Genomic DNA, 13456 nt, shown 5'->3' with positions numbered 1-13456 from the left:
AACAGTGCTGGTCTGGGTTGTAGATGTTCAACATCCTCAGAGCCCGCGTCCCACTGCAAGGAGTGGACAGTGTGGTGCTAACCTGGACTATAGGGCTAGGTGCCTGAGAGCAGGTAGAAAGAGGGAAAAGGTAGGCCCATTCACTCACCTGCCACTCACCTGCCACTGCACACCCCTGGGGCTGTGGCCGGACCTACTTCCCATGGCTTTCAGCTTTTTTTGTTGGTCAGTCATGTGGGAGACTGAGGCCCTTCTTGCACTGATGGCTTGGGCCATACTTGTGCTGAAGACCCAGGACATTCCAAGCCTCATGTAGGTGTCCTACAGGTTGCTCCAGGACCCACCTGTGACACAGTCCCCAAACCCCTAGTGCCTCATTCGCTGTGTGGTGTTGGTGTTTGTGCTTGAACTGAGCACACAGGCATTAGCAATCGCTCCCAGATTGCAGCACCTTCCCTTAGAGGAAGGCTGGGGATATGTGTACTCATGCCCCAGGGGGTGCTGTTGACCGTGTGTGTGTGTGTGTGTGTGTGTGTGTGTGTGTGTGTGTGTGTGTGTGTGTGCGCGCGCGCGGTGGGGGAGGGTTGTGGAGGTGTGTGGGGGAGGGTGGACTGGGGCAGGAGTCCCAGCATCCTCTGCCTTCCCAGATTCCCCGAGTCTCCTGGGACTTCTGAGGCCACCCTGTACCGTGTGGCAGGCTTGCTCACAGCCGCCTCTTTTGGCATCTGTCACAGACACCAAATCTTTTGGTCTTCTGGACCTGGTTGCTCATACAGGAAGTCGATTACTCATTCCCTGTGTTTCCCTTTGCTGTTTGTGATGTGGCTCTAAAAATGGAGCTCTAAAACAAATGTGCTAAGTGATGAGCAAGTCAGCAAACACTGGTGCCTGCGCCTCCCTGGCACCATGCTGGGATTGGGCCCTGGGAGTCTCCCTGCCAGGGAACCCTCTCCAGTGAGCAATTCTAACTCAAGGGTGTATCACTGAAGTGCTGAAGGGTGGCAGTGCCCCTCCCATGGGCCACCCAGGTTCCTTCGAACCATGAAGATCCATGGAGGAGACCTGGACTCCTAGGTGAAAGACGGAATTTTCCTGAGAAGACAGAACTGGAAACACATTTAGAACAAGCTTAGGAGAATGGTTGCCAGAGTAGAGTGTGTGTGTGTGTGTGTGTGTGTGTGTGTGTGTGTGTTCTCCCAGTGTTGCCTGGAGTTGGGGGAAGGAAAGGCAGCTGGGGACTGCCCTGAGGCTGTCTTCCCCCCCCCCATCTCCATATCATCTGTCAGACTGGAGGAGTGAGAGGGTGTGTGAGAGGGTGTGCCTTCTTCTTGCCTCTTCCATCCTTGCAGGGTAGTTGTCAGACACCGAGCCTGCACCACACAGCTTAGCTGTTTTCCCGCTCCTTTCTCAAGGGAGCTCTGTGTTCACGCAGACCCGGCTCCTCTCCAGAGCTTCAGGTCTGATCCTCCTTCTTGTTTGGCAGTGTGCACATAGGACTCCCAGGAGTGATAAAAATAGGCCTCGGTGTCTCTCAGGAACCAGACTCTCCAAAGAGGGATCACAGTACTTGGGAAGACATCTAGGCCAGAGGACTTGTATAGCCAGATGTAATTTTTATATTCTTCATGCCTTTTCTAAGTGGCTGCATTTCATTCTTTCCAGAAGTAATGGGAAAAGTATCTTGTGAAATCACACTTTGTTTCCCCATTCCTTTTATTCGGTAGGCCCAGCTGGTTGATGATGTTCCTCAGTTCCCATGGTGCAAAGGGAAGGGGCTTTCAGGTGATCTGAAAAGTAGACCTCTTTAAACACATGCTTTGGATAAGTCTAGGTGAGGACACATCAGCTGTGACGGGGGGGGGGGGGCGGACCCTGGGCTCTTTGCTCCCTAGGAATGCTCCTTAGATTGTCTTTGTAGGCTGGGGTCTGCCCTACCAAGACTCCCGTGTAATGAGTGTGAGCTTCCTGACTGGTTGAACTGATCCTGTGTCCTTAGTTTCCTCTTGGACCAGAGGCGACTACGTGAAAGCAGGGAACACACACTGTAGTTCAGTCTTTGATCTGAAGGAAGGAAAGGGGCAGGTTTGTGGAGCTCATCTGGATATTCTGTGTGCTGGTCCAGGTCTGTGGAGGGAAGGATGGCCGCATCCTGCTGAGCTAATGAAAGCAAACCAACTTCCTCCTGCTGGGTGATGCTCGTCCAGAAAAGCCAAACGCTGCTTGAGAGTAGTTTTTCTTGTGCCCTTGGTCCTCAGCCTGCCCCCAACATGTCAGAGTCATAAGAGGGGGCTGGTAGAGGGGTGACTGTTGTCAAAGCTGTGAATGTGTCACCTCTGAAGTCACTGTAGTGTATAGGAGAGACCTAAGTGCTTCCAGATGGCACAGCTCTGCTCAGTGGCACTTTACCTTCCTTGCAGAAAGCAGAGAGCAGGTCTGCCAAGCCGGTCCAGGCCCTGATACAATAAGGCTCGCTGTACTGTTTTGATGGCATGCTTATTCCCAGTGACTGTCAGTAGGGATTGCAGGCGGCTTACCTCTTGAAATAGGACATTTGAACAAGGAAATGCAATCTGTTCTAAGACAAATATATAGTTGCATTTTTCCTAAATTTATGATTCATCCTATCCTGGAGTTGGGGTGACACTTTCCACGGTTACATCCAAAGTGGTTAACTGTGTCACATAGCACATGTCTGTACCTAGTTCGCATACTCCGGATAGAAAAGCAGGAGCATAGCTGGTAAGTCGAAGGCCAGCCTGTGCTATCTAGTGAGTTCCAGGCGAGTCAGGACTACACAGCAAAAGCTGTCTCAGACCCAGATGCGTTCCTGTCCTGCAGGTCTTGCTTTCCTTACTGGAAATTCATTCTGCTCCAGCTCTCCTCTCGACAGCAAAGGGAAACTCATGGAGTGTGAGAACCTGAATCTACACAGCACACCTTGATCCCAGCCCACCTCTGCCCACTGCGCCCTAGTGGCCAATAGTAGCCCAAGGGTCACTCCAGCATACCCTAAGTTGATGGTTGGGTTAATGTTAAAACACTACCACCTCTGGGGACTGGAGAGCTGGCTCAGCGGTTAAGAGCACTGGCTCTCTTCCAGAAGACCAGAGTTCAATTCCCAACACCCATATGACCGCTCACAACTGCCTGTAACCCCAGTTTCAGGGGATCCAACACCCTCACACAGACATGAATGGAAGCAAAAATCAATGCACATTAAACAAAATAAAACAAAAAACCCTGCCACCTCTAGAAATGTAGTGTAGTCCCTACTGGGCTGATTCTTGAGTGGTGGTTTCCAGGGCCGGAGAGGGCCAGTCCTTGAGTACCTGTGAGAGCTGCTGCAGCCCATGGACGTCAGAAAATGGCATAGGTGTTGTGATTGTGGCTGGGGTGGGGGCATATACGTGCATGTGCGTGCTTGTGTGAGCCCCCGCTTCCTTGCACTCTCTCCGACCTTAGGATGGCAGCACAGCATGACAGACCGACCACGGGGAGGGAGTAAAGGGCACTGAAGTCCTCCTAGGTGATGGGTCCTGGCCGGGACGTGGACAGGGACACTGGGCAGGACTGAAGTGTGAAAGCTGAGTTCTTGGGCACGGTCACACACCTGGGCACATGTACTAGATGGCTGGAGAGCCACAAAGGTGTTGATCTGAGAGGAAGGGTGTCTGGACGAGTGCCTAGAAACTGGGATGGAACCCTTCCCCGAGCCTACCCAAGGCCCCTGTGCTGGAGCTGTGCACGGTCGGACGGCATCTCTAGCTGGGGAACACGGGGAAGTAAGGTGCACTGTGTGGCCTCCTGGGAGGGCTAGATCCAGCCACACTGATTGAATGGGAGGTTATGGAAGGGGATCTAGCTGTGGCCACAGTGTGAACTCTCTCTGAGCCTTGGGTGAGAGGTAGAAGTCCCCAGCAGAGAAAACCTGACTTCTAGTGATCTGGGAGAACAGGGAGAGGACCTTGGTGGGAAGGGTTTGGCATAGTCACTGACCAGGCAGATACACTGCTGTGTTGCTTGCCACCGGTGGGTAAGGACCTCTGTAATGAGGACGGAACGCAAGAGAGGTGTGGGCCCCAGGATTCAAAGGTGTGGGAAGTCCGGGCTGTGCGCCGTGATTCTGATGAACAAGTCGGTGTTCCTGATGTCCGTCTCCCCACTGTTTTACAGTTCTTGCGTCTCCTGCTCCGTCAGCGTCACCCATCCAAGGATATGCCTTCAAGCCTCCGCCTCGGCCGGACTTCGGCACCTCCGGGAGAACAATCAAACTACAGGCCAATTTCTTTGAAATGGACATCCCCAAAATTGACATCTATCACTACGAATTGGACATCAAACCAGAGAAATGCCCGAGGAGAGTGAACAGGTAATCCTGCCCATCTGCTTCCCTGGCTGACTAGCTGCTCCTCAGTCTTGTATCTTCTGACACTCTCCCGGGAAGTCACTGTGCCGTACTTTTACATTTTGGCATTGAGAGGTAACGTGAGTGCAGTGTGCTCCCACACTGTGTGTCCTGCTCCAGGCACTCGAGCAGGGCGTCATCCTCACCTTCTTCCAGCTGAGGCCTGCCCTCCAGCCACATAGCTCCAACTTGGTCAGCTTTCATTATTCCCTGACCACAGAAGCCTTGCAACAAGGTATCTTAGCCATTGCTCCTCACTGCTGTGGTCCAGCATTTTTTTTTTCTTTTCCTGATTTTTCCAAGATAGGGTTTTTCTGTAGCTTTGCAGCCTGTCCCACTAGCTCTTGTAGACCAGGCTGACCTCGCAGAGATGCGCCCGCCTCTGCCTCCTGAGTGCTAGGATTAAAGGCGTGCGCCACCGCCGCCCAGCTCAGCACTGTCTTTTGAGATTCATCTGTGTTGTTCTGTTTGTTGTAGTAATTATTTTAGCGTTGAATATAGCATTGAGCTGCATGTCTGCATGTGTGGGGGCAGGTACATGTCTGTGTATACATGTGTATGTGAAGGTCTGAGGTTGAGCGGCTTCCTTGACTCATGGAAGTTACTAGACTAGCTTCCTCTGGAACTTCCCTTTCTCCACCAGAGGCTGCCATGACTAGCTGGCATCTGCATGGTTCTGAACTGTAGTTCTCATGCTTGTGTGGCAAACATTTTATCCACCGAGCCATCTTCTAGCCCTCACTGAATATTTGATAATTTACCCTTTCATCTTCCTGTTAACACTTGGGTGGTTTTTGTTTTTTTTTAAAGGCTGCTGTTAGGAATGAAGCTCTCATGAGAGAAATACTCCCTTCTTTCCTGTCTTCCTGTTTTGAATGGATATGGGCTTTCCTTTCCTCATAATTGCTGGGGCAGAAGTGAGTTTCACTACCTGGGTGTCTGTCACGCTTGTCCCAGGCAGGTGCAAGGTTCGGTTTTCATCAGCGAGTCGAGGAGAACTGGCTGGTTTATCCACACCCTGTCAGCATTTGAGCCATTTCTGATTCTCTCCTGCATGTGCTGGCTGCTCCCGTGGTGTTACTCCTCATCCCCTGATAACAGTTGATGAACATCTTCCCCCTTCCTCACAGGCTGCTGACACCTTCTGTCCTGTTGTCTTAATTCATAGGGTGTCCTTTACCTCTGCATGATCTGGGGGGGGGGGTCTCTGGCAATATTCTCCAGTCTCAAATCTGTTTTCTTTTCATATTAGAGTTTTTTTAATTAGTGCCTTTTAATGAATAAAATTTCCAAGTTTTATTAAAGTCTGGTTTATAAACTTTCAGAAATTACAGGTGTCCTCTGTGAGGTCATAAAGATCCTATTTTCTTTGGAAGATTTACAGTTTTGGAAGATTTACAGTTTGGGCTTTTGTGTTCAGATCTGTGCCCCATCCTGAATTGTTTTTTGTGTGCAGCGTGAGATTTGGTATTGAAGAGACTTTTCAGTTCTTGTCTATTTATCACGTCGCCTTTGAAAGGAAGGGTCAGTCTGCCATGCGTGTGGCTGTTTCGGTGCCTGTTTTGGTCTCTCTCTAGGCCAATAATTCATCAGCTTGTCTTGTTTATGGTGCACATGCTAGGCCAGTGCTCAGTCTTAACTCTAGGCTGGAATTTCATACTGCTGGCTTCTCCTAGTGTGTTTTTCCAAAGCTAGATCTTTGCTTCAAACAATGAACAAAGAGAAAGAATAAGCAGGGGGACAGCCAACTGCCTTTTAACCAGAAAGTCCTTTGAAATTCTAAGTCATTACTGTTTTGAATCTAAAGTGTTATATTCTTTGCTTTTGTAACTAGCATCCTAAAATGTTATTTTCCAGATTCAGATGAGTGACAGCCAAAGAGTATGGAGGCTCATTTGGGGACGGTGAACATGCATCAAACTTAAATTGGGGGGATGGGTGTCAAAATTCCAACTCTCCAAATCATTGAATTATACACTTTGAAGGATGAATTTCATGTGAATATTAATTCATTTAACAATTTTTATGCATTTGAATGTTTGCCTATGTGTATTGTATGTGTACCATGTGTTTTGTGGTATCCATGAAGACCAGAAGGAATAAGATCCCCTGGAACTCGAGTGACAGATAGTTGGGAGTTACCATGTGGGTCTAGGAACCAAATCTGGTCCTCTGCGAGAACAACAAGCGTTCTTAACCACTGAGCCATCTTTCTAGCCCCAACTTTAGCATGGTTTTTAATAAGGATTGTTTGACTTCTTTCTTTCCAGTGTGCAATACATCTTATTTCTTTCCTTACTGCAGTGTGAGGAAACCCAGCTGGATATTGAGCGTAGGCACCACAGAGACCACCCTTGTCCTGTTACTGATGCTAGTTGGGAAGCAGTCAGTTCATCTTTAGGATGGATTCGCAGAGAGAACTCTTCCCGCATTTTCTGAGACTAGTCCCCGACAGTCAGCTGAATTCTGTCACTGCTCAGTTGGTTGTTGGTCATATCTTGTCATTTTTTTTTCATATTAGCATGAGTTGTGGCTTCTGAAAAATGAGCCGTGTCTGAGAATCATGTTTTCTTTCTATATAGGACTGGTTTGATTTGTTTCTGTGGAATGAAGATCTGTAATTGTCTTTTGTTCTATTTTTATGTAGCATCTAATTCAGAAAGTTGCAAACTAAACTGTTCCTTCTTTGTATACTTTCAGAGCAAAGTGTAAGATACAGGACTGGGGAGATGAATTGCTCAGTAAAGCGCTTGTCGGGCAAATGCAAGGACCTGAGTTTGAATCCCCAGAGCCCACAGGAAGCTGGAAGGAGATCTTGTGGCTATAATCTCAGTGCTCCTGTGATGCGGTGGGAGGGGAGACAGGAGAGGCTAGCTTGGCCTATTAGGCAGACAAAAGAACCTGTCTCAAGGTAGAAGTATCTTCTAACCTCCACACACGACCTCATACACATATAGATTGGAAGAAAAAAATGATTTCTGTAGTTGTACCGTTAAGTACCTCCTGAATGTCATTGAGATGGGCTGGTTTGGGCCAGTAACAGTGTTTGTAGAAATTGTTTCCTTCAGCTTAATTTTTCCCTCAGTATCAGAACACTCCTTTTTTCTGTTTCATTTTGTGCATACTTGGGGAGTTTGTCTTCTCAAGGAGTCTACACATGTCATCTAAGTTACTAAATTTCCCAGCAGAGTTGTTCATTGTATGTGGTGTGGGTGTGCTTTTATTAAAAAAAAAAAACAAAAAACCAAAAAAACCAAAAAAAAACCAGGCTCTTGTATAGACTAGGTTGGTCTGATACTCAAGAGATCTGCATGCCTCTGCCTCCGCCTCCCACGTGCCAGGATCAAAGGTGTGCACCAACATGCCAGGTTCTATGTATTCTTTAGTGTCCCTGTATGGAACCCCATTCAGTCTAAGTGTTTTACATTTCTGTGTTTTCTCCCAGTCACGTTTGTCCAGGGATTTCAGTGTCTCTAGTTCTTTGCTCAGAAAAACTATATTGCTTTGTTGACCCTGCCCCCTTCGGGTTGTTTTTGATCCCCGTCCTCTTCCCTGCTCAGGCTCTGCTCACATGGTCAGTGCCATCTGCTTTCTTCTGCGACTTCTTTGCGCAGAACCTTTCCTGGGTCGGTCTCACTTGTTAGAGCTCTGGGATCGAAGGCGTGCATGCTGCCCAGCCCTGAGAAGCATTCCCCGTGGTGCAGGCAGGTGTGCTTTGCTCTTGGGAGGAGGTGGTTGATAATTGTAGCCCAAACATTTACAGTCTTTTATTTTTCTCATACAAATAAGATATGGACTTGCTTCTCTTTCCAGAAGTATTTTCTGCTTGTTTGTGCTTCATGTATTCTGAAGCTCTGTTAGTTACTGTCTATAATTATTGTACTTTTTTGTGTGCACATGTACACACAAACACACACACACATATGCATGAGCACGCATGCTCAGAGGTTAACCTGGATCTCTTCTTCACTATGTGGGACCCAGAGATAGAACTTAGGTTGTCAGATGCAGCAGCAAGTACCTTCACCCCGTAAACTATTTCCCTGGCCCTAAACTTGTATAGCTTTTTTTTTTTTTTTTTGCTTTGTTTTGTCTTTTGTTTTGGTTTTTTTGTTTTTTTGTGACAGAATTTTTCACTTTGTAACCTTGACTGGCCTGGAATTCACTGAGATCCACCTGCCTCAACCTGAGTGTTGGGATTAAAGGCGTGTGCCATCATACCACAAACTGATTCTTCAATAATTAGGAAATGCCTCCTTTTATATTTGATAATTCTACTTAGTGATGTTTACACTAAGTCACTAAGTGTGGTGGCTCACACTTGGAATCTTAGCACTGGGAGGCCAGGACCGAGGAACACTCCCATTTTGAGGCCTCATATATGAAGAGTTGTTTTGGGTTTTTGATGTTTTTTTTTTTTTTTGAGATGGAGTCTCTGTGTAGCATTAGCTGTTCTGGAGCTTGCTCTGTAGACAGGACTGGCCTTGAACTCTGAGGAGATAGATCCTCCAGCCTGTCTCCTGAGTGCTAGTTTAAAGGCATGCGCCACCACCACCCAACCATAGAATTGAATCTTTTTTTTTTTTTTAAAGATTTATTTATTTATTACGTATACAGTATTCTGTCTGCTTGTATGCCTACAGTCAAGGAGAGGGCACCAGATCTCATTACAGATGGTTGTGAGCCACCACGTGGTGGCTGGGAATTGAACTCAGGACCTCTGGAAGAGTAGCCAGTGCTTCCAACCTCTGAGCCATCTCTCCAGCCCCCTAGAATTGAATCTTTATGTAGTTTTCAGGGCTGATGCTCAGAATCATAACGCTTGCCAGGAGGCACCTTTACCCAATGAGTCATTTTGCCAACCCAGCAAATAAATAAGACATTATTAAATAAGACATTAATTTAAATGTCTTATTACATTTATTTATTTCCTGTGTTTGTGAGAGAGACCAAGTACGTGTCTTACAGTGCGCACGTGGAGGTCCGAGCACAGCTTGAAAAAGAGTTGGTTCTCTGTTCCCACCGTGTGGGTTCCAGCAATTGAACAGCCTCTGTTTCTGAGGTCAGACTGGGTGGTTCATGTCTCGTTTAAGGCAACACTGATCTACATAATAGTTTCCAGAACAGCCAGGGTTTTATAGTGAGAGTGTCTGTCTCTCTCTCTCCCCCTGACATACTCACAAAAGAAAATAAAAGCTGATCACAATCGTTCACATGTTGTAGTCTTTTTTCTTTAATGTTCTTAAATTAATTTTATTTATGCTTATAGGTGTTTTTTATTGTTGTTTGTTTTTTTTTTTTTCTGTGTGCTTGCATGCCCTCTGTATGCCTAGTACCAGCAGAGGCCAGAAGTGGGAGTCCTGCCCCCTGGGACTGGAGTAACAGAGTCGTGACTACAGTCACGTGGGTGTTGGGAATAGAATCTAGATTCTACAAGAGCAGCCAGCACTCTTAATCTGAGCTAACAAGCGGTCCCTCTTTTTGTCTTTGAGACAGTTTCTGTGTGTAGCCCTGATTCTCCTGGAACTCACCTTGTAGACTAGGCTGACTTCAGACTCACAGAGATCTGCCTCCTCTGCCTCCCATGTGCTGGGGCTAAAAAGATGGACCTCCACCACCACCCAGCCCCTCTTATTTTTAATATTGCTTTCCCATTATTTGACTACAGTGTGCCCATGTGTAATTCTCATGGGATTCATGTTTCTTGGACTTGAATCTTGACCTTTTGTGTTGTGTAGGACAACACTGGTCTTAGTTTCTTGAAGCCTCTTTCTCCCTTTTCTTCCTAATTGCTGCTCTGCACATACTAGACCACAGGTATCTATCTACTTTCCGTCAAGGGGTTGTGATCTAAGAAGCAAAATACTCTGGTTTCAGTTGGGGTAATTTTTTTTATTGCTTTTCCTTGAAGATTGAGGCTAGAGGGGGTGTGCCTGCCTGTGCATAAGTGGATGTGTACGGGAGCCAGAGGCTCACCTTCGTGTGTCGTTTCTCATGTGCTGCCCTTGTTTTGGAGTCAGGTTCTGTCACCTGGATCTGAAGCTTGCCAGTTAGAGCTGGGCAGCCTCTGAGCTCCCAGGAGCAGCTGTCACCGCTTCTCCAGCACAGCCAGTCACTGAAACTTACTTCAGTCTGTGGCCAGAGTTCACTGATGGAGCCATCTCCCCGGCCCCTGAAGATTCCTTTTGGGCTGTTGAAACCATCAGTAAACTCTGCATTTGTGCTTGTGATGTCGCCATTCCTCAGTCATCCTAATCCCCAAACAGCTGCTTCCTGTTCCCAGTGCACATTTTAAGGCAAAAGGCTAAGTCCAAAGCCAAGTACCTCATGGGAGATCTGTAATCTGAGTTACAGACTGTTGTCCCCAAGGGTGCTGGTACCTGGTGGAGAAAGTCAAAGTTCTCTTTGCTGGTGCACCTTCTCCTGTCAGCTGCTGGGGAGAGGAACTTGTCATCTGATTTGCTGAACCATGTGCCTAGAATTTGCTGGACATCAGATGAGATCCTGCTAATGTGCTCCTGTGACAAGGATGTTTCTGCACAAAAGCCACAGGCCCAGCTGGGCTGGGCAGCTGTCAGTGCTGAGGATCTTCCAAGGTCTTATGTTTTGTCTCAGTGAAGACTGCTAAGTGGGTGTGTCGGTCTCAGTGCTGTAGCGCACACCTCCAGACTGAAGTGAGGGTGGGAAACGGCACTGGTGTTATCTGGGCTTTGCGGTTCCCATGAGGCTCTTGTCATGCCATCCACAGCATGCAGGAAACCTTTCTGAAAGGAGGCGTGACTCAGGCTTGCATCAGGCAATGGCACGTGGCTGGCAATGGGCACGTGATCTGTCAGCGTCAGTCTGTAAGAAGCCTAGGTTGCCATGGTTAGAAACTGCGTCAGTTCAGTTACCTAGCAACTGAGGGGGCTGGGAGCTACAGGCTGAGGCCAGAGCCAGCCCACCAGGCTTGCAAATTATTGTGAGAGCTTCTGGCTGTTTAAACATGCAAATATTTAATGTTTTTCATTAAATATTTTTTGCTGTTAATTGTAGTGTTCCTTAAGTGGGTCCAGTCTCAGAATTCTAGTAGTCAGAGTGGTGTAATGTTGGAGATGGTGCTGTCCTAATTGTGGATCTCCCGTCTTGAAGCAGGCCAATATTCTGTGCATGCCCTGGTGATGCTGTGTACTTCAGGATCCCACTCCTATCCCTCGTGGATTAGAGCGCAGCGGGAAGGCAGCTGCCTGCTGGTTTTGTGCTTTCCCATGTCCTGGGTGTAACTTTGCCTTGAGCATCCCTTGCCCGTCTCCATCCCTTTCCCATTCATGCACAGCAGCCTGTGTGAAAGCCGTTACATGCCCTCTGGCCTGGAGTTTTAGTTTTAAGTGATTATCTCAGAGGGATAGAAAGTGTCAACCGTAAGAGACACGAGAGTGTGATCAGTGGCTGACCCAGATGCCATGGCTTGATAGCATCTGCATTTATAGGCAGTGTGGTTTCATTGCACATAGTAATAAGGACAGATTTCTTAAGTTACGTAGTAAGACAGCATCAGGCCCCAGATGACTCAGTGTAAAAACACAGTGAGCACTGGAGGCTATGACAGGAGGCTTAGTGAAGTTCGCAGCACCACATCAAACAATAACAACCACCTGTACCTCCGGCCTCCACGGGCACTGCACTCCGGCCTCCACGGGCACTGCACTCCGGCCTCCACGGGCACTGCACTCTGGCCTCCACGGGCACTGTACTCCGGCCTCCACGGGCACTGCACTTGCATACACACCCACACACAAGGCATATAATTAAAAATAAAACAAAAATGTTTCTTTCAATAAACAAAATACAAGAACAATTTTTAAAAATGTTGACGGGTCTATGTTTGAGTAAAAGCTTGGATCGTTCCTTCTGAGAAGGCTGGGCTGGGCATAAGTCTGTCACAATGACGATGCAGTAACATAAAACCTGCATAATTAGAAATTAACCGAAGGATGTGGGTTTGGTTTTTTTTTTTTTAATTTTATTTTTTAAAGAAACTTCAAGAACTCTAGCATAAGTTTAACAGCCAGCATGGTTACCTCCCAGCAGTTTCTGGAGTTTTGGAAGTAGGATAGAGGTGAGAGAGGCCTTAGTGTTACCGCTGTCCCTTGCTCTTTGTGGCTCTGTGCCTCAGTGTCCCTGCATATAAAACATTGATGGCAGTGTAACCTGTAGTTCTCAAGGGGTGGAGTGAGTTGTTCCCCATCAACAAGGATAAGGCCCAGTGGCTTCTTCTGTTATCCTTGTGTCCAGCATGCAGGCTGCTCTTGGGCACAGTGCACAGGTGGTCCTGTGGGCTCACTGTAACAGCTTGGAGAATCTAGGGCGTGTCTGGTGCAGGGCTTCCTCCTAGATGTCTCTGCAGCTACTCTGCTTGGCTTGAGCAAGGGGGAATTAGGACTTTTTTTTTACAAAATTTGGTGATAGTTACACACATTAGGGTTGGACTTTGTGCCAGTGATTGCTGTAAATGGGGTGTGCTGGAAAATGTGGTCTGTAGACAATGGGGGACACTCAGCCTCACAACAGAGGTATGGGTGTCCAGCCTAAAACTTTGGGACAGAAATTCCAACAGCTACCCTTCAGTGTACCTCGCACATGAGCTTATGGTGACATATACCATCTGTCCTGTGTTAATTCATTTGGATGTTCTGCCACATTTCTGTGACCAGGAAAACGAGACAAGCCCAGTTCAGGTTCTTGGCTGATTTTACTCAGCGCCCCCACCCTGTTGCCACCACAGGATGGCATAGCCACACGACAGGCAGAAACCCCAGTTTCCTAAAGTGGCTTCAGAGCTGGTTTGTATAAGACAGATGCCAGCCCCCGTCCCCCTCCTCGACTTGATTGACATTTTACTGAATTCTCTGTCTGTTTCAGGGAAATAGTGGAGCACATGGTCCAGCACTTTAAGACCCAGATCTTCGGGGACCGGAAGCCAGTGTTTGATGGAAGGAAAAATCTGTACACTGCCATGCCCCTTCCAATCGGCAGGGACAAGGTGAGGCTGTGAGTGCTGGAGCCCAGTCC

General features: G+C 47.7%; 1 protein-coding gene across 1 annotated transcript in view; it reads left to right on the top strand.

The window, feature by feature from the left end:
- Positions 1–13456, top strand: part of Ago2 (argonaute RISC catalytic component 2) — an 81504-nt gene that overhangs the window by 30539 nt on the left and 37509 nt on the right. The window contains exons 2-3 of the mRNA XM_085678900.2: positions 4174–4369; positions 13307–13427. Of these exons, the coding sequence (XP_085535026.1) occupies positions 4174–4369; positions 13307–13427 (317 nt within the window). The remainder of the gene's footprint in view (positions 1–4173; positions 4370–13306; positions 13428–13456) is intronic.

This window comes from Myodes glareolus, chromosome 19 (assembly GCF_982192425.1).
Source record: "Myodes glareolus chromosome 19, mMyoGla1.1, whole genome shotgun sequence".
NCBI lineage: Eukaryota > Metazoa > Chordata > Mammalia > Rodentia > Cricetidae > Myodes > Myodes glareolus.
Note: the sequence above shows the minus strand (reverse complement) of the source record. Positions and strands in the feature narration are given on the sequence as shown.